Source organism: Vicia villosa, unplaced genomic scaffold (assembly GCF_029867415.1).
Source record: "Vicia villosa cultivar HV-30 ecotype Madison, WI unplaced genomic scaffold, Vvil1.0 ctg.000108F_1_1, whole genome shotgun sequence".
Classification (NCBI taxonomy): domain Eukaryota; kingdom Viridiplantae; phylum Streptophyta; class Magnoliopsida; order Fabales; family Fabaceae; genus Vicia; species Vicia villosa.
The window spans coordinates 404,316-424,320 of record NW_026705019.1 but is presented as its reverse complement, the minus strand read 5'-3'; the positions used below and the strand labels follow the sequence as shown (position 1 = coordinate 424,320).

Below are 20,005 nucleotides of genomic sequence, written 5' to 3'. Positions count from 1 at the left end.
ATTGTGTTTGTTGTAGAATTCTGGTTTCCCTCATTCACAACCGCAAAAGTGGTATTACTTAGTGGAGTTCTGACGTAAATTCTGGACGGAGTAGTGTTCATATCAAATAAATTGTTGTGGTTCAATGTGTTCTCATTGTTTCTGCTCCTCTTCGGTCTTCTTTCTTTAAAAAGCTGCTTTCTTTTTTGTCTTGTTGTTACTGCCTTAATTCTCTCATGCAATATAGTGTGGTCCATAACTATTAGAAATGACACCTGATGAAATTTTTGTAAATCTAATATCAAAGTATTACTGGTATGAACATCCAATGTTCTATTTCTAAAAGCGATTTTTGTTTCTTTTTATGGAGTAAAGAACATTGTTTTTGAAATTGACCAAGTACAATGTCATTATCTAATTTCCATAATTTAATCAATATACTAATATACAACAGAGTTAATTTTATAATGTTTAATGAGGTAGATAAAGGAAATATCATTTAAGTTCTTTAAGTATTATCATTTAGTTTAAGGAGATATATTAAGTGCATTAAAAATATTAAACTAATAGCACCAAATAAACTGTATCATAATTTTGGCCTTAGGTATATTAACCGCATCATAATTTTTGACGTGAGGTGAGTGTGTTGAAAAAGTAATATAAATAAACAGGTATCTCATATTGGGTTTATATAGGCATTAATGACTTCATATTTTGGGTGGGGAAATAAGATTAGTGCAGCTGTACCAATTATTTCAATTTCTGTAATATTAATTCTGTTGAAATTTATAATAGCAGACAGTCACACTTATAAATACAAATATGGTGTGAACCATATTGAAATATAATAAAATAGTTTGCGGTAGAACGTAAATATATCAATTCAAAGTTAGGATCATAATTTCAATTTATATTAAAGAAAATGAACGGTACATAGTTTCAAAACAGGTCCAAAACATAAAAAGGAACAGACAACATTAACAAAGTCATTGCGTTGCTCAAAACAAAAGCAGATTAAACATATTAAAATAAGAAGGTCGCTATTTTTCTATCTTGATATCTTTTCTAAGCTTGGTTGAGGATAGTTGGACACTTTCAATATCTTCCGCTGCAACAGTTAAAGACCTTTTCGACAAAGTAACAATGGTGAAACAATTATCAGCATAAATTATACAGAGATGAATAAAGTGGAAATTGTGTTATGATGTGAGGAGAATACTCACAGAAACAGTAACCAATTCATCCTGTGAATCTTGATCCGGTGCAAGAAGTTTCGAAGTATGCTGCCAATTCCAAACAATATTAATATGGTATACTCAAATACATAATTTTAAGGTTAAATTACTCAAATGCAATATTAATTTGGTCCTTCATGCTATTTTCGCTACAACTAGGTCCTTTATGTTATCAAATGTGTGTACCATTATCCTTTTTTAACCGAGAAAATGTAATAATTGTGGATGCAATTATTTTGAGGGATGTAAAAATGATGAAGTGCTTCCAAAAACACAACAATCAACATTTCTAAATGATTAAAATGAGAGAAAAGGGAGGCAGTTATCACCCAAAAGGACCGAGTTGTTAAAAAAACTTGAAGGACCAGTTACAATTAAATAACTTAAAGAACCTTGAGAGTAATTTAACCTAATTTTAAAATGAAGCATTTAAAAAAATATCACCTCCTCAGATTTGAAACCATCCCTTATTTTCTTACGGGTATCCTCATCTATTTTGTGGCCAATGACAGATAGTCAGGCCTTATTAGGCTGAAAAACAACCCTTATAGCCAACTCTTTTTTCAGTATTGAGTCAAGTTCATTCGGGAATTCAAAAGGACCATATTCTCCGGACTAAAAAAACAGAAAAAATCATTATGAATAATGTGATCTAACATACTTAATTATGTATAAATATATACATGTATACCTCGATCAAAGCATTTCTTAGTTGAAGTGCTGACTTTCCAACTAACTTACTACAATCAACATCCCAAAATATAAACCTAGACTTGAATTTACCATCAGATGCTAAGACTTTAAGCTTAAACCTACAACATTAATGAATATACAAATCAAGTTATTTGCAAAATAAATTGGTAACATAAGGATTATAAACAGAAAATACCTCAGGACTGGCTCTGAAGATACGTGTTTGGCACAACACGTAAGTTTCCCATCATTTAAAGATACACTTCTTGGGCATTCAACACATCCATCATAAAACCATCCTGACTGTTCGCAATCAAATTTCTCCAACGTTGCAACAGTGACACATGTAGTCTCCTAACATAATTAAGATTGTTATAGAATATACTAAATTAAGGAAAAAAATGGAGTAATATTATGTGAAGAGACTGATGACTTACATGCTGTAAATTTGCAATTTCTGAAAGGCTCAAAATTTCAGCTTTCCACACAAACTTATCAAATAAAGCGGTCACTTCTGTAGCGGTAAAAATGTGACTCGAGCGTTTATCGCGCGCTCGAAGTACAACAGAGTCGCCACCGAACTTTATTTATTCCAAAAGGAAAGGGGAAATATCGATAAAACCCACGGATAAAAAGAAAACGGATAAGATGGTCGTTCGTAACCAAATTAGGGTTCGGGAGTCGGTTAAGCAAGGGGAAGGTATTAGCACCCCTCACCTCCATCGTACTCGATGGGACCCATTTAGTTAGTTTCGTGTTTGAGTGTTAGTGTAATGTTTGTGTTCTTTAGCTTGTTAATTGAGAAAAGGTACAAGAAAATATTTTTAAGGTTTTTTTATTATTGTGAAGAAAAAGAAAAGATTTTTTTATTATTATGCTCGCCAAGACGTTTGTATCTTGTGCCTACGTATTCCCTAGTGCAATGGGAAAGTCAGAGCAATCGTAGTTCGGACGAAGAACCACGAAAGTTTGTTGGTTGATTTTAGAGAGAGGTACTCGATCGCTTTCAAATGGAAATACTACGCGCACATGGATATGAGATCACTACAAGAATGGATGACTAAATCAAGAGTGAGACGAGATTTTTGCCATCATCGCATTCAAGTGGAAGATGTTCGATCTTCACATGTGGAAGTATGTTCGCATTTTAAAATTGAATAAGTGTCTCGTTTATGAAAAGAGTTTTAAAAGCCATAAGGCGTAAAAGGTTAAATGAAATTGAGATTGTGTTTTTAAAGGATGTTTTTGCAAACGTTTAGCAAAGGATTGAGCATAGGTGTGCACCTAGCGCGTCTTTACCCAAGGTATTGAACAGGAGCTAGCCCCATTGTCACTTGTTGTCCTTATTCAAAAGATCAAGGTATTCAAGAGGTGTGCACTTCTTGTCACATGATCTTTCGATTTGGTTAATGCATTTTGATTTAAAAGATCAAGGTATTCAAGAGGTGTTCACCCCTTGTCACTTAACCCCTTAGTTTGATTAAAGTGTTTTGATTCAAAAGATCAAGGTATTCAAGAGGTGTGCACTTCTTGTCACTCAATCTTTTGGTTTTATTAAAGATGTTTTAGTTCAAAAGATCAAGGTATTCAAGAGGTGTGCACTTCTTGTCACTCAATCTTTTGATTTTATTAATATGTTTTGATTCAAAAGATCAAGGTATTCAAGAGGTGTGCACCCCTTGTCACTTAATCTCTTGGTTTGATTAATGAAAGGTTTAAAAAATGTTAATCCAAAAGAATCGAGGTATTCAAGAGGTGTACACTTCTTGTCACACGATCTTTCGGTTTAAGAAAAAGGTTTTTGAAAAGAAAACTCGACTTTGGATCGAGAAATTATTTGTAACCACTTGGCGTTGGACCAAGATTTATTTATTTATACTTGGCATTGGACCAAGATTTACTCGAATGAATTGAAAGATTAATTTAATTTTTTTGATATTTGTAATATAGAAAATATAAGTCTAAAATCAAAGGTAATGTTTTTGTATTTTTTAATAATATAGAAATAATTAAACAACTTAATTATATACTTCTAACATATTTTTTTGAATTTTTAATAGATATATTAAAAGGTAAAAGTAATTATTAACAAAAAGATTAACATAGAAACAAATAAAAAGAAATAGAAGTCATGGGTTAAGCATAAAATAGGGTGTAAAGTCAAGAAATCCGTTGGGCTTTTAAATGCTTGTGCGGCCCATGTTTCAAGTGGTCAACAACTAATTCAGGGGAGGTGTGTGGACTTTAATAGGGTGATGATGAGAGTAAATCGGGTTGGGATAGAACTTACTGAGCCCAGAACAAAAACAAAGAAATAAACCCTAAAATGTTGAGACAAAAATGGCAGCCTCCTCTCCTATCTCTCTTCACGTTTTCCACGATGAAACTCTCCCATCTCTGTCTCTCGAACGAACACAACAACGAAACCAGAAATCTCACTATCTCGCCTCTCTTTTGATTTCGATCTCTTAATCTCGGCTCTCAGTTTCACTCTCCTAATCGCTCTCTCGCTCATACACTGATCTCACTTGTTTTCTACGCATACAATAACAACACAACAATGCACAAACTAATTCAGACAACAGAAATCAACAATATTCAGCACTCACAACATGAAGAAAATAAAGGATTCAAACAACTCAAACTGCAGAAATTCAATAGTATGATACAAAGTTAATAAAGTGGAGGAGTTGAAGAATACCGACTCCAATCGTTCTCGGAGGTGACGTCTTCTTAAGGTAATCTCGATTCCTGTTGCTCTGCTTCGGTTCGGACTGTTGTGTGGCTGTTGGCGTATTGAGTCTGCTTGAGTTTGATGAAGGTGTAATGCAGTAGTTCTGTTTTTGCAGGTTAATGGTGTATTGGGGTGTTGTTGTGAACTGAGAGAGGTTGGGCAAGTTTGGAGGAAGAGTGAAGTTTAGCAGAGTTTTTTCCTCTTCCCCTTTTGTGTATGATCGTCTTTTCTTATAGGCATAGAGTAGTGGAAATTGGGGGGAAAATTGATCCCGTTTGAACACTTTTGGTATCTGATCCATGGCCTTTTGTGATGAAGGTTTTGTATTGATTATAATGGTGAAAGTTTTGGCTTATTGTTGCTCTGATTTTGTTATTGTTGCTCTGATTTTGCAGGTTTTGGAGCAGCAGCTTGGACCATAGTGTTTGGCATGGAGAGTGGAGCAGAGTGCAGGGAATCGTGAAAGAAAACCACTTTATAATTTTTTTTCCTTTTGACTTATATACAACAAAACAAAAAATGAAATAATAATAATAATAAATGTTAGTAATAATAATAATAAAAATTAACCTAAGTTAAATCTAAACTAAAAAATAAAAATAATACTAAAACTTAAATTAATCTAAATTATCTAAAGTTATTTTTTTGTTGACTTTAATAAAAAAGTTAATTTTTCAAGGTATGCAAAAATGCGACGATTGAACTATGAATGCACATGAAATGCAGTATGATCAAGAAATGAAATGCATAGGGCAAAAATTGGGGTGCGACAACTTCCTCTTTCTTGGTGTTAATTCCAAAGTCTCCAAATCCGGTTTTGTTGGATGACTATAGACCTATATGCTTAGTTGGTTGTTTATACAAAGCAATTGTGAAGCTCTTGGCCGGTAGATTAAAAAAGGTGTTGAATTCAATTGTTTCTCCCTGTCAAACGGCTTTTGTTCCGGGTCGGCATCTTCTTGACGGTGTTCTTGTCGCGAATGAAGTGGTAGACTATGCTAAAAAAGAAAAGAGAAATTGTCTTCTTTTTAAGGTGGACTTTGAAAAAGCTTACGATAAGGTAAATTGGTATTTTTTTAAGAACTATGTTTATTAAGATGGGTTTCGAAGCGAGGCGGTTAGATGGATGGAACTATTGATCTTTCAAAGTCATATGTCCGTGTTGGTTAACGGTAGCCCGACCGATGAATTTGTGGTGGAGAAAGGCTTGCGGCAAGGTGATCCTCTTTCACCTTTTCTTTTTGTTTTGGTAACGGAAGCATTGTCGGCGTTGGTTAGGAAGTCTATGGAGCTAGGGGAATTTAGTGGTTTCAAAGTTAATGGTAGATGTGTGGTGGATATTCTTCAATTCGCGGATGACACTTTGTTGGTTGGGGAAAGGAATTGGAAACACGTTTGGGCTATTAAGGCGGTTTTGAAGGCCTTTGAAGAAGTTTCGGGTCTTGGTATAAATTATCACAAGAGCAAATTGATTGGAATCAACATTAATCCGTACTTTTTGGAAGCGGCGGCGCATGTTCTCTCTTGTAGGTTGGAAGATAACTCTTTCAAATTCCTTGGCATTATCATTGGTGCCAATCCTAGAAAGGCTTCCGCTTGGGAACCTATCCTCATTAAAATGAAGAATCGCTTATCCGGATGGAAGACTCGTTTTTTGAACATGGGAGGAAGGTTAACTCTCTTGAATTCTATTCTCTGTTCTTTATCTATTTTCACAATGTCTTTTTACAAGATGCCAAAGAAAGTGGCCAAGGAGTTTTCGCAACTTCAAGGTAATTTTTTATGGGGTGGAATGGAGGACATAAAAAAGATTCATTGGGTGAGTTGGAAAAAGGTGTGTCTTTTCAAAGATAGGGGAGGTTTGGGTATTAAGAATGTGTTGGACTTCAATCTAGCGCTTCTTAACAAATGGAGGTGGAGAATTCTCAAAGGAAACGATAATTTGTGGTGCGAGGTTTTAAGAGCTCGGTATGGAGATATATCATCGAAGGTTTTTTGTGGGGAATCTAAAGCCAATTCTTCTCTTTCTAAGTCGTTGTGGTGGAAGGACTTAACCAACATCAGTAAGTCGACTCGTAGTGATCCGGTGGCGGACCTTTGCAAGTTCGAGATTGGTAACGACTTTTCTATTCCTTTTTGGGAAGCTTGTTGGATGGATGGTTTTATTCTAAGGTATGATTATCCGGATCTTTTCTTGTTAACTTGTTTCAAAAAGGTTTCGGTGGGAGCGATGGGAGGGTGGCATAATGGTGTTTGGTGTTGGGGAGATTTTGGCATAAAATCTTGTTTTTTGTCACCCGAAATTCTCCTTTCGATTTCTTCTCTCCGCTCCATATTACCGGTGGTCGCTAGTTTACCGGATAAGGAGGACAAAGTTGGTTGGAAAGGGACTAAAAGTGGTGAGTTTTCGGTAGCTTCTTGTTATAATTTTTATGCTTCTATCCGTACTCTGTTTGGTCCGTACAATAAAAATGAAGACTTGGTGGCCATAATTTGGAAGATGGTGGTTCCTTCTAAGATAAGGATTTTTGGGTGGAGACTTTTTGTTAATAGATTGCCGACTAAAGATCTCTTGAACATTAGAGGTATTCCTTTTCCTTTAAACTCTTTAAGTTGTTCTTTTTGTGAGGCGGAGTTGGAAAGTAGAAATCACTCCTTCTTTAATTGTAAAGTGGTGGACCTAGTTTGGAAAGACATTGCGATGTGGGTAGGTAAACCGGTAGGAAAGGAGGAGGATTGTTTAGCAAATTTTTTGGATTGGTATAGTTTTTGTAAAGTCAACAAAGTTAGGAAAGGAAAGTGGGGGCTTATTTGGATGGCAACCACGTGGTCCATTTGGTTAATTCGGAACGGTATTTGTTTCCGGAATGACGGTTGGAGTGTTGATAACACGGTGTGGAATGTAAAGATTCTTGCTTGGAAGTGGTCTTTTTTGGGAGAAAATCCTAAGTCCAATTATAGTTTTTACGACTTCATTAAGGATCCTTTATTGTTCCTTACGTAGCTAGAATTGGTTGGTATTTTCTCTTTTTTGGGAGGCTTTGTCCGCTTTTGTGTAAAAAGGATTGGAGAACTCTTTGTTCTTCCTTTTATTGATTCTTAATTACTCAAAAAAAAATTGGGAGTTTTGTGTTGTGTCCACTTGCAGACTCGAAGATGATAACAATGGTAAAGCATTCTTAAGGCTGTTAGAAAAGTAAAACACGAAAGTTATGCATTATCAATTGACAATTAGTTGGAAACAACTTCCTGGAATAAGAAATATATAATTTATTTAGTTTGTACCTTTCCTTAAGCTTGTTAATCACCTCCATAGAGAATTGTCGCTACCGCAAAAATTAACAGAGTCGCCACTAACATATTTATCCTGAAAAGGAAGGGAATGCCAGCAAAACACAAAACAAAACAACAGTCTCATGACCAGAGAAAAGGGTAAGGGAGTCGGTTACGCGAGGGGAAGGTATTAGCACCCCTCGCGCCCATCGTACTCGATGGTATCCACGCTCGTGTCTAAAACTATGGGTGTGTAAACAAACTGCGCTAATCTGGACTAAAATGCATGTAAAATGTAGGGAAAAGAAAGGATTGTGCTTGCACAGGCCCTACCCCGCTGCCTACGTGTCCTTTTTGAGGAATAAGAGGTATCGTAGCTCGGCTAACTAGTTTCTGTTTGTTTTGTGTTTTTTAGGTGAACGAGTTACATTCGCACTCTGCTGCTCAACCTTTGGAGACTTATGCTTGGGAATGGAGCGGAAATAACAAGCTCTTAAGAAAAGAAAATCAAAGAGTGTGGTTTGTGTTTTAAAGAATGCATGAGGAAAACCTAAACTAAGGGGTAAAGCTTGCTACCTAATATTATCATACAAAGGGTACAAGTCTAAACTAAACTAGCAACCTACGAAGGAGAGGGAAAGCAAACAATAATATCACACAAACGAGCTCCGCTTGTAAAGAAAACAAACCAACGGCACTGGCCGAATGGTAGAAAAACGGTCCCGCCATAGCCAAGGGGAGCGGATCACCCGAGTCAACCATGCATTAGACCTCGCGAAAATGATCGGGCCATAGACAAGAGGAGCGGGTCCCTCTTAGCAACCAAGCCGTCACGGATCGGAAAGGAAAACGGTGCGTGCGTACACCATCAACGTCGAGCGGCGCGAGCTATAGGAAATGCGGGGGTCCGGCTGCATGAACCCTTTTCCTGACATACTCGATAACAAGATCTTGGGCAGGTTCAGAAGCGAGCCACGCGTAGCGTGCGCATACTGAACAGACTCGATGAGACCAGGCGGGGGTTGATTGCTAACCCTTTCCGCATGCCTTCCATGAGGACTTAACGGAGTGCCATATAGGACTTATTACACTGTGACTCCCTGCCGCAAAGCACAAATGTAAACACACCAACAAAAACAGAGCCTCTTTCGAGGGCTTGGCCAGATGCATGTCTAAGTCCTACTTCTCATGTTAAAGGATGATGCGAGAAAGCGATAAAGTGCGAGAAAAAATAAAATGAAACGGGATCAATACCAAACGGATGATGATCCGTAAACTGTAGTGAAGAAAACAAGGGAACTAGGATCCCGCGAGCGAGCTAGCAAAGCAAAAGCAAATAGTCAGCACACCTATTAGCCATGAAAGCACACAAAGTTCGACATGCGCGTCAAGCATAATCACAATACACCTGCAAGAGGAACAAGCAAACCAAACAAGCAGATATAAAGTAGTAGAGACGTGTCTCCAGGATGAGAACACGAAGCAAGCGAATGAAATCATGTCCCGCAAGTAAAGCGGAACACTCATAGAATAAGCATCGATCGGTGACTATCCAAAAGCCTTGCACACTAGCACACAAGTTAGAGATAACAAACATCGCAATCGGAATTGCGTTATTGAATTATAAGCTAAACCGGAAATGGATAACGGAATAGAGGATGAAAATGTAGCGAAAGCAAACAAGAAGAAACATGGGATAATATTCAAAAGCAAATCAAATATGTATACCGAAACTACGAAAGTCAAAACAAGTATTTACACGCACAACAATACACCGAAACGGCGAAACAGGGTAAAAATGGTGAAAACTAAACTCGTCAGAATTAAGCCAAAATTTTATGGTAAGTTAGAAACGTGCCAAAGAACTCAAATATGGAGTCGGAATTTATTAAATCGGCTCAGAAGCACGATTTCCAAAACGGTACAGTAGCGAAAACGATAAAAAATTGACCGAAACTGAAAATAAACCTCACCAACAGCTCCGAAAATATCATTCTACTTGAGAAACATTATTCGCATTCGCAAAAAGTCCACACGGTTCAAGAGTTATAGTAAAAGCACAATACCGAACAAATTACGTCTATTTACGGCAAACATTACATAACAAGCAAACACATTGAGACGCCACCTAAAACCAACATAAAGCTCCGGCATGAAACGTTATTATTTATCAGAATTTTCGGTGATGATTTCCACGCAATCGGACTCGACAAAACGGTCGATTCGGTCAATTTTCGGCCCAAAAAGCCAATTTTCGCACTTGCTGCCACAACTTCCAGAATTGACCAAAAATTGCCCGAATCAAAATTCCGTTCGCGTGGAAAGCTTCAGAATCATCGAACTAGTAAGGATACATGTAATGAAATCGAAAAAACTCCTCACGGATCAAAAGATATGACATTTTTAGCAAAGCCGACGTATCGCGCGCGTTGTGCAAAATTGAGGAAAAAAAGCCACAAGCAAAGCATAGCAAAAAATTTCAGCAAGTAAGAGCAACATTTAACATGCAAACAAACTTCATTATCACTTTGAATCAACACTAGACCATAAGCAAATGTCAACAACTAACAACCACAACATTGCCTTTCAATCTTTCATCAATTATAGTCAAACATAAACTCTCACATTCATTTTATCAAACATGTTATGTGCCAATTTTGAAATCAAGAACAAACTCAATATCACCAACAATCAATTACCAAGCAACAATCAACTCTCATATTCGAATCAATTTAACATGTAGTATGTCAATTCACATCATCAAACATCAATTGCATGCCACAATTATTAGATCTAATCAAACTTCATATAATATGCACCAAATCAATCACCGACATGCAAATTCACCGATCAATCATCATTAATCAAAAATAAAACCTAGATCTAGATTAAAATTCATGTAATGATCAACAATTAAGCACTTAATTCAAGATCCGAAAGCTTACCGAATGAAGATCTAAACCGAAGTGCGAACACGAACACGAACACGAAGCGAAGCCGAAACGCAAATCCCAAGGGGAGAAGAGAGAGTGGCGCGCACAATATGTAGGAGGAGGGAGAAGAAATTCGAACTTGGAATCTTGATCTTCAATCCATGTCGTTCTTGATCTTGAAGAAAATTGATGAATATTGATGAAAGTTTTATAAAATTTCTGGTTTTGATCCAAGGGAATTGAGAGAGAATTGAGAGAAATTGTTTTTGATCTTTTGGGTGAAGTGAAGTTATGAGAGAATGTGAAGAAAAATAACTTATATAGTGTGAGTGGAGAAATGTCCAAAACGCCCTTAATTATCTCTTTTTTGACTCGTTTTCGAGGAAACTCGGTTCGGCTCAGAATTCCGGAACGAAACCAATGCCATTGTGAAGATGACAAAATTCATGACTCGTAGCCGCGAGAATCGTCTCAATCTGATAAGCGATGAAGAAATTACGCGCGTTTGAATGACGAGAAACGTCGATTCATCTGGCACGACTGTGCAGAATTTTGTGAGTACTGCTCAAAGAACTCGATAAAACTCTATCTTTGGCTCGAAATCTGAACAAGCATGTGTAACGAAGAATCGAAGCTAATGAAATTTCTGAGAAATGCCGCCGGAATGGACTTCATACGATAAAAATCGAAGAAGTTATGAATTTCCAAACTTGGCGCGACATACTCGAAAACGCACTAGTTTTTACCGAAAAATTACGACATTCTTCAAAATGCTGGGAATTTTCAGCCCATAATTGGTCTCCGGTCCGAACATATTAAATCTCGGTAATGAAGGCATGGAGCTCCAGTTAAAATCTCAAGGGAATCAGACGAGCGGATTGAGAGATATGCACTTTTTAGTGTCCGAAAACCTGCGGTTCAGCACCATTTTTCACTGTGAAATCTCGATTAATTTGCGAATTCGACAACCTTCCTCATGGAATTGGTTTCTCAGTCAAACACGAAAGTTGTAGATAACATCGAAACAGTTGGGGCCTCGTGGGAACTTAACTCATATCACCTTCCAGATAGGACTTATGAATTTTCTCGTATTTTCACTATATAAACCACATTTCACACCGCACTTTCTTAAACCCATGAAAACTCTTTATTATTTTTTTTCCTTTTCGAACGACGAAATAAACGTCTTGGATAACTTATAGCTCGAATAAAGAGGGCAAATTTTGGGGTGCAACAAGAATCAACTTGTATCTTTTCATTTGCAAACAGAAATTGCAGCAACCTTATACATTCAATTTAAATGGAAATTAATAATGTATTATATAGCTTGTAATTCTAGTACAAATATACATTGCAAGATCTACACCAAGTAAAGGAATTGGGTAGCATGTTCAAGCTTTGAGATAACATGAAATGAAGAAAACACATGAATAGACTTGAATAGACTTCATAACCTGCACATAAATTAACAAAAAACAGCAACCGCAATGTTCTGCTATTTCCATTCCAATCAAAAGAAACTAATCAAACAATAATCGATTAGAGTATTATTTATACAATAAAACATGAACTGATTATGTGCTGGTTGATGTGAATTGAATTGATAAACAATTAATTGAACTTGATCATTCCTTAAACTTTTGTGATAGAGAAAATAGAGACAGATAAACAACACAAGAGAATTGGCTGAGAGAGAACTAACTTATTATTGATCCTCCACCGAGTCTTATTTGATAGTGAAATTGAATCCAATACTCCATCAACACGACTGAACTCATTAGCAATTTTAGGATTGTGAAAGTTCAGCTTTATGATTGTGAAAATTTAGCAGATGTGAAGCATAGAGATTTCACGTAAACAAATATATTGTCACTAAGTCACGGATATTCTTCCCTAACTTTGTTGTATGAAAAACATATATATTGTATGGAAACACACTTATCTTTGGGTGGAGGCATCGTCGTCACGATTCATTGTCGACATAATCGAGATAGCAAGCATGGTCATTTAGGCTGTAATTTTCAACGGCGGTGACAGTATCGTGACTCTTATCTCAACTTGCTTTAGACAGATACTGAACAATCCATAAAGTACATAATAGACAAAAGCAATAAATTTATCAATTATACATAATAGACAAAACCAATAAATTTAGTACATATTGAAAATGAGCAAAACCAGCACTCTCACCTTATTTCAAATGTTCATGTCTGAAGCAATGACAGAATCCCACAAATTTTGTCATATTTCTTCAAAATTGTAGTCCAAAAAAAGATTTTCAATCTTCCCTTTTTTGAATCACTTTTCTATTTCCCTATAAGAATATATATATATATATATATATATATATATATATATATATATATATATATATATATATATATATATATATATATATATATATCAAATTCATTTGCAATAAGGCTTACAGTGTGAATACAAATTTAGGTGATATACTAAAAATGGAGTAGAAGACCTACATAAATGCTTTTGCGGACAATCAATGAAATGGATTTTCACAGCATAGCAAGACAAGTGGATCCAAAAGGATTTCCCTAAGACATGTGCAGGAAGTTCTTTCATAGTTTCGAAACATTGCTGTAGAGTATACGAAATAAAAAAACGATGATCACAAATTTCTGAGGCAAACAAAATAACATAATGAAAAGAAAATAGAAAGTACTAAATAGAAGTACTGACCATTTGAGACAGGAGGTACCAAGCCTTCAAAACCCTAAGAGAACTCCTCTCTATCCCAAACCTGTAAATCCTATCAAGAAACAAGTGAATTTCATGGTGAGAATACAAAGAGAGTGTATGAATAAAATCAAAACTACAACCCATAATCTGGGTCAACGACAAGATTCACCGAAACAAAATTATATTTGGTTCATTAGGAAGGTTGAGAGATGAATAGAACGAATATGTGATTGGTTTTTCAATTGGAATTGGTAACAGTCATATATAGAAGGGAGAAGGGGCTGCGGCGGCTAGGGTTGGGAGAGGGAAAAGGAGACGAGAAGAGGTTGTAAGAGAGATAAGAAGTTGAACCGTGAAATTGAAATGAGAGAGAAAAAAGAAAGTAGTACATTGTGGGAAATAAGGACCAACAGGAGTGTAACACTTGGTGCAAGAATTCAGAAAAGTAGAAGACATTAAAGTTTATTTTGTTAATTACCAAGATGTCCAAAGTGTAGTGTAAAAATATTAAGAGGAAAGGGCTGAACAGGTATTTTGTTTGCAAATATGCAAAATGTGTTTTACTTAGAATGTTACAAATTTTCCCTCTTCATAGTGTAAATTTATTTTGATGAAAGGGCAAAATAGGAAAAATGGTTAATTCTTTAGTAATGGTAAGATAGTAGATAGTTGAAGTAGATTTCAACTATTCTAACCTTTGGTTTTCCGAGACTTTAAATGGCATCATAATAATTATGACATTTCTTTCAAAACGTGCACCATCATGTTTAATCATTACTCCTAATAAGTAGGAGTGAGGCTAAAAAATGCGCAACCGTCTGAACCTCCAATCAGCACAAAACACGTGCCCCACTAAGCCTTACTCATAAACTTTCAGAAGAAGTTAAATCCCGCCTCCTTTAAATAGTGACCTTTGCCACCTCTAAAATCTTTCTTCTTGCTTCCTTCATACAAACCTGTTATTACCTTCTTCTTACCAAAAAAACCCATTTACAGTTTTCTTCATTCTCTGATTAAACTCCATCGTCAATGGCTTCCGTTACCTAGAAACTCAACAAAACAAACACTAGAGATGCATCTCAATCCATCCTAAGGATCCCCTAGCCATTGCAAGTAGAGAATCAAGAGTACGTTCCAGAACCTCCCAGGTACTTATTCCTTTTGAAATCTCAGGTGAAACATATGCGTTTATGGGACTGCTCCCTGGCTCTAATGCACACATGTATTCTAAATATTTTCCTCACTAAGGGAGAACTTCCAACTGACCCAAAAGAAGCTTCCTCGACCAAAATAAGAGCATGCTCGTATGTCATCGTCAAAGACAAACTATACAGGCGCAAATTTTCTATCTCCTTACTCAAATGTGTCGACGCATCCCAAGCGCTAGAAATCTTGAAGGAGCTCCACGGAGGGATCAACGACCAATACCTCGGGGCCGCTCACTAGCACGGAAGGCCCTACGAGCAAGTTACTATTGGCCGAGGATGCAACAAGACGCCAAGGATCACGTCAAAAAATGAGACAAATGTCAATGCCACGCTGACATGCATCTAACTCCACCTCACGAACTCAAATCGCTCTCCTCCCCGTGGCCCTTCGCCTGGTGGGGGATGTCCATCCCTCGGTCCCTTCCCGGTCGGTTCTTACCAAAATAAATACCTAATTGTCGCCGTTTACTACTTCACTAAGTGGATCGAAGCCGAGACCCTCGCCAAAATCACAACATACAACATACTCCGCTTCTATAAACGGAACGTGCTCTCTCCACATTTAATTACTTAATATTTTTAATCATTAAATTGAGAAGAATCATCGGTCTAGATTCAAAGTAATTGTTAGTAACTTACTCCTGGAATAAGAACACACACACATATATTATTATTATTATTATTATTATTATTATTATTATTATTATTATTATTATTATTATTATTATTATTATTATTATTATTATTCATTATTAAATATTTACAAACTCCAATTTTCAAAGACTGATTTATGTAAAAATTAAAATTGCAGAAATAATATTTTCTCTCTAGCTTTTCTTCTTGTTTTATCTCACAATTTAATTCTGTTTATTAAAAAATAACAAAAAGACTTACACATATTAACTAAAATCCACATTCATTTGGACTACTCAAAATAGGAGAAATAACCCACATTCTTTTCATAACAAACTAAATAGAAAAGAAAAATGAAAATCACATTTTAAAATTGGAACAAAGATTTAAGGATTTAATTTGGAAAAAAATCTATTATTGGTGAAAAAGGAAGGTTTAATTTAAGAAAAATCAGATTTTAAATATTTTATTTTATCATCAAATCTAAATATTAATTTTTAATTTTAAAATTTTTTATCCATTATTAAAAATAATTATTAACTGAAAACCATTTATACAAATTAAATTTAGAAAAAATAATTTTAAATTTATTGCAAAAATCAAATATTAATTTAAAATATTAAAATATTTATAATAGAAAAAGAGATATACACTAACAGTGTTGTTAGTGTAAAATATTTTTACACTGTCAACCAATCAAAACATGCATCTAATTAAAACACAATTTTAATTTTAAAAAATTAATATGGCATGACAAATATAATGATTTTGATTGGTTATACGTGTAAAATTAGTTTACACTGGGCAGTGCAGCACCTTTAATCTCTATTTATAATTATTAAAAACTAATTATTAATTAATATAACAACAATTTAAAATTTAAAAATGACATAACATCAATTCACTATAAATTAAAGTTAAAAATGATACCTTATCAAAGCTGATTAAATTTTAAAAGATACAAACCAAGAATCTACTATCTACCCAATACTGTTCTATTGACCAAACTGACTATATTACTCTTTTAACTTGTTTTTAACCCACTCAAAAGGTTTGTTTCGTAATTTTCTAATTAACACCCTTTTTCATAAACTATGTATTCCAATTACTCCTTCTCATTTCCATTGTATAAAATAAAACCTAACTTGATTTTGTCTTACTCATAAGGGTTAAATTGTAATGTCAAAATTATATGCTTGCACGTTTTGTCATTTGCAACTTTTGTAAGTATACATTTCTATTGGTGGGATTGAAAAATATCATTTCCCTCCAACGAGGGTGGGTGGGGTAGCTCAGCTGGCACTTGTTAGTTAAGTTAAGGGTGTTGTTTGTCCAGGGTTCAACTCCTGGCAACGACGTTTATTTGTAATAAAGTTGTTGATGATTTATAAATCAACAACTTTTTTAAATAAAAAAAAGTAAAGCACAAAGTACATCTCTCTCCACACAAAACTTTCATTCGTTGCAGCACCTCTCACAGGTTTGCTTCTCTCTTTTCCTTTATGATGTTCTTCATAGTTGTTCTTCATACATTACGCATCATGTTGCAAGCTTCTTGTGTTCTTCATACACTCTCTTTTCCTTTTCCTTCGCTAAAGAGTTCCTACAAATCATTACGCAGTAGTTTGCAAGCTTCCTTAAGTGAGTCTTCAAACAATCAATGTTTAAAAACCTTGATATGAAGAACTTTCCCTTTTCCTTTTCTCCCTCCATCTTTGAGCATAGCAAGACACAAGTTATGACATTACACAACTTTTAACAAAATGTGTTCTTTTTAACAGAGTTTAACGATAACAATGTCAAGGGCTCCAATACTCATCAAGGATCTGGTCAAGGGAAACCAAGTGTGGAAGATGCACATCAGGGTTGTTGACTTGTGGGTTGTGAAGGAGAAAAATGGCCAACAACACCTTGAATTGGTCATTTAGGATGAAAAGGTGTGATTTTTTTACTAACGCAATGTTTTTTAGCTTTAGTTAACATGATTTTTTCAAACATTTCTGTCCATAGTCACAGAATTCGCAGGTACACCCTACGAACCGCGAATTGGTTCGCACGTACCGGTTTGCGGTACTTTTGTGGATTAGTTCGCACAAATTCATCTGGAATTCACGTAAACAGAAGTACCAGCGAACCAAATATAAATTTCAAGTTTAAATGAAACAATAATTGTTCAATAAACTAGAAATAATAAAAATTAACTTTTTAACTAATTACTAATTAGGATAAGGTCTGAACCACTTTGATAAAAGTGAATATTAATGACCATAACAACTGAAACTTGAGCTTTGGTGAGCTGATATAGAACTGAGGACTATACACTAGCTATTTATAATTGATTTTTCAAAAGGAATGTTAATAAAGTACCCAAAGTGGGACTATAAAATTTTTCTCGCAACCAATTTTCATTCTGAGTTAACAATTTTTTTAATAAATAACGTACCGAATAATATATTTGAACGTATCGAGAACCTAAATAGCGTACCGACTATGTATACCCCTCACGTACCTAATTTTTTGAGAGTTGCGAACCGCGAGCCGGAATTCGTACCACGTACCGAAGCGAATTGCGAATTGTGTGACTATGTTTCTGTCCATGTTGCTTTGTTGTGTTTCTAGACTATAGTTTTTTTTCGTGATTGTGATTTACTGATAAAATATTGTTCTGATTATATAGTTTTTTTCCCAGTGTTTTTGGTTATTAATAAATTACTAACCGTCTTGCTTTGTTGAGGAACTTTTCAAAGTTGCATTGTTGTGTTTCTGGACATTGTTTTGTCAAGGGAATTTTTAATAATGTGTGTCTTTGTTCATGTATATCTTTACCAACATAGTTACACTGTTGTGTGTTGTACATTGTATGTCTTTACTAACACAGTTGCATTGTTGTCCAAACTAAATTCGTTTGCTTTTTTATTATGCCTTTCCCAGGAGGATCATATTCACGTGACCACTAGGAAATGAGACTTTAAATACTGGATTGAACAGGTTAAGGAGAACGAAACTTATTTCCTTTATAATGGAGAACCACTTGTGAATGATGGACCTTTTAAGGTATGTTCAAACCCTCTCAAACTGGTCTTCAATGGAGGGGCTACCATGACAAATGTTGCAATTCCAGAAATACCGACTCATAAATACAACTTTGTCCATATCGAAAACTTTCTCAAAGGACTGTTCAAGCCTGATATGTTATATGGTTAGTATGATTTATGCTTTGACTATGTAGTAATTGTTTCTTAGTTGTTTATTCAATATCCTTATAAAAATATTTTTTTCAGATGTCATTTGGGGTTTTACAAGATGTTGTTAAGACCCAAATGGGAGGTGGTGGTAAGAAGTCTTACGTCAATATCACTCTACGTGACTTTGAAGGCAATGTTATCGAGGTTGTGTTATGGGATGATTATGACAAGAAATTCATCAACTACAATGCCCCTACCAAAATCATTGGTCCTACTATTATCATCTTGACACACGCATGGTGCAAGCCAAATACAGGTTTCACTAATCTTTTAAATTTTCACTTATCCACTAATTTTTAGGTCATATTATTATTATTATCATCTAGAATCCTATATTTTTGTTTTCTGACTGCAATCTGTTCAATGATTACAATTTCAGGTTTACCATGTCTTTCTAACGCGTGGAACGGCTCTCAACTTTACATTAACTTGGACCATCCACAAGTCAATGAATTCAACTTCTCCTCTCAAAACGAAGGAGAAAATCCCCAGTTGAGTTCATTCCTCATTGGGTACAAAGTCTTGTTTGACCGTTTCTCTCCAGTTCATTCTGGGATAGAACTCTGTCTTCACCAGATTTAAATTCTAATTCCCTAGTAGAGTCGCGAAAAAAATTTCCCCACAAACAATAAGCGGTAGCCTCTCCATCTGAGCAGCTTATGCCTCTTTCAAATGATTGTTCCTCTCTGGGAAACCAATCATGAAAACCCATTTGACAATCTGTGCTTATTACTGTTTTTACTCACAAAGCTGAATAATCAGTAAAATCAATCTCAGAATCATTTTATCACTTTGCTGATAATTGATAATGTCTTCAAAACCTCTATCACGAAGCTGGTAGTTGTTGACATTCTGTTCTGGTTATATTATTCTTTATCATGTCGATCACAATGCTGATAGTCGGTAATATTAACCAAACCTTTGAAGCTCCTTTACCATTGTCATGTCTATCACCATGCTGATAGTCAGTAATATAGTTTCATGCCTTTTACCTTCGCATTATTCTTTATCAAGTCTATCATTGTGCTGATAGTCGGTAATGTCGATAGGTGAACTTTTCTCTTGCAGAGCTATTGTTATTCCCCGGTGAAGCATACACTTGCTTTCCCAATAAAATGGGTTCTCCTCCCAAAACAGATTGAGACATCCTTCCCAATCTCTTGTCCCCAGTGGAGCCATCTATTGGTATCCCCTCGGTAAAGATATCCTTCCATCATTCGCAATTTTGGTATCTTAGGTCCAAAATTCGCGTCTTCTGATATTTAAGTCTCTTCCAACCTATCAAAACGAAGATTTTCAATCTTCATATCTCAGGTTGAAGAAAATTAAATAGGGGCATCTGTCATACCCCAATTTTTGACATAAGATACCA

The 20,005-nt window shown here is 35.5% G+C and overlaps 1 protein-coding gene across 1 annotated transcript; it reads left to right on the top strand.

The window, feature by feature from the left end:
• Positions 1-17,184: 17,184 nt before the first annotated feature.
• On the top strand, positions 17,185-19,775 carry LOC131624207 (uncharacterized). The gene is made up of 6 exons (XM_058895169.1): positions 17,185-17,307; positions 17,399-17,413; positions 18,377-18,442; positions 18,670-18,889; positions 19,013-19,077; positions 19,683-19,775. The coding sequence occupies exons 1-6, from the start codon at positions 17,185-17,187 to the stop codon at positions 19,773-19,775; spliced, it is 582 nt and encodes a 193-aa protein (XP_058751152.1).
• The last annotated feature ends 230 nt before the right edge of the window (positions 19,776-20,005 follow it).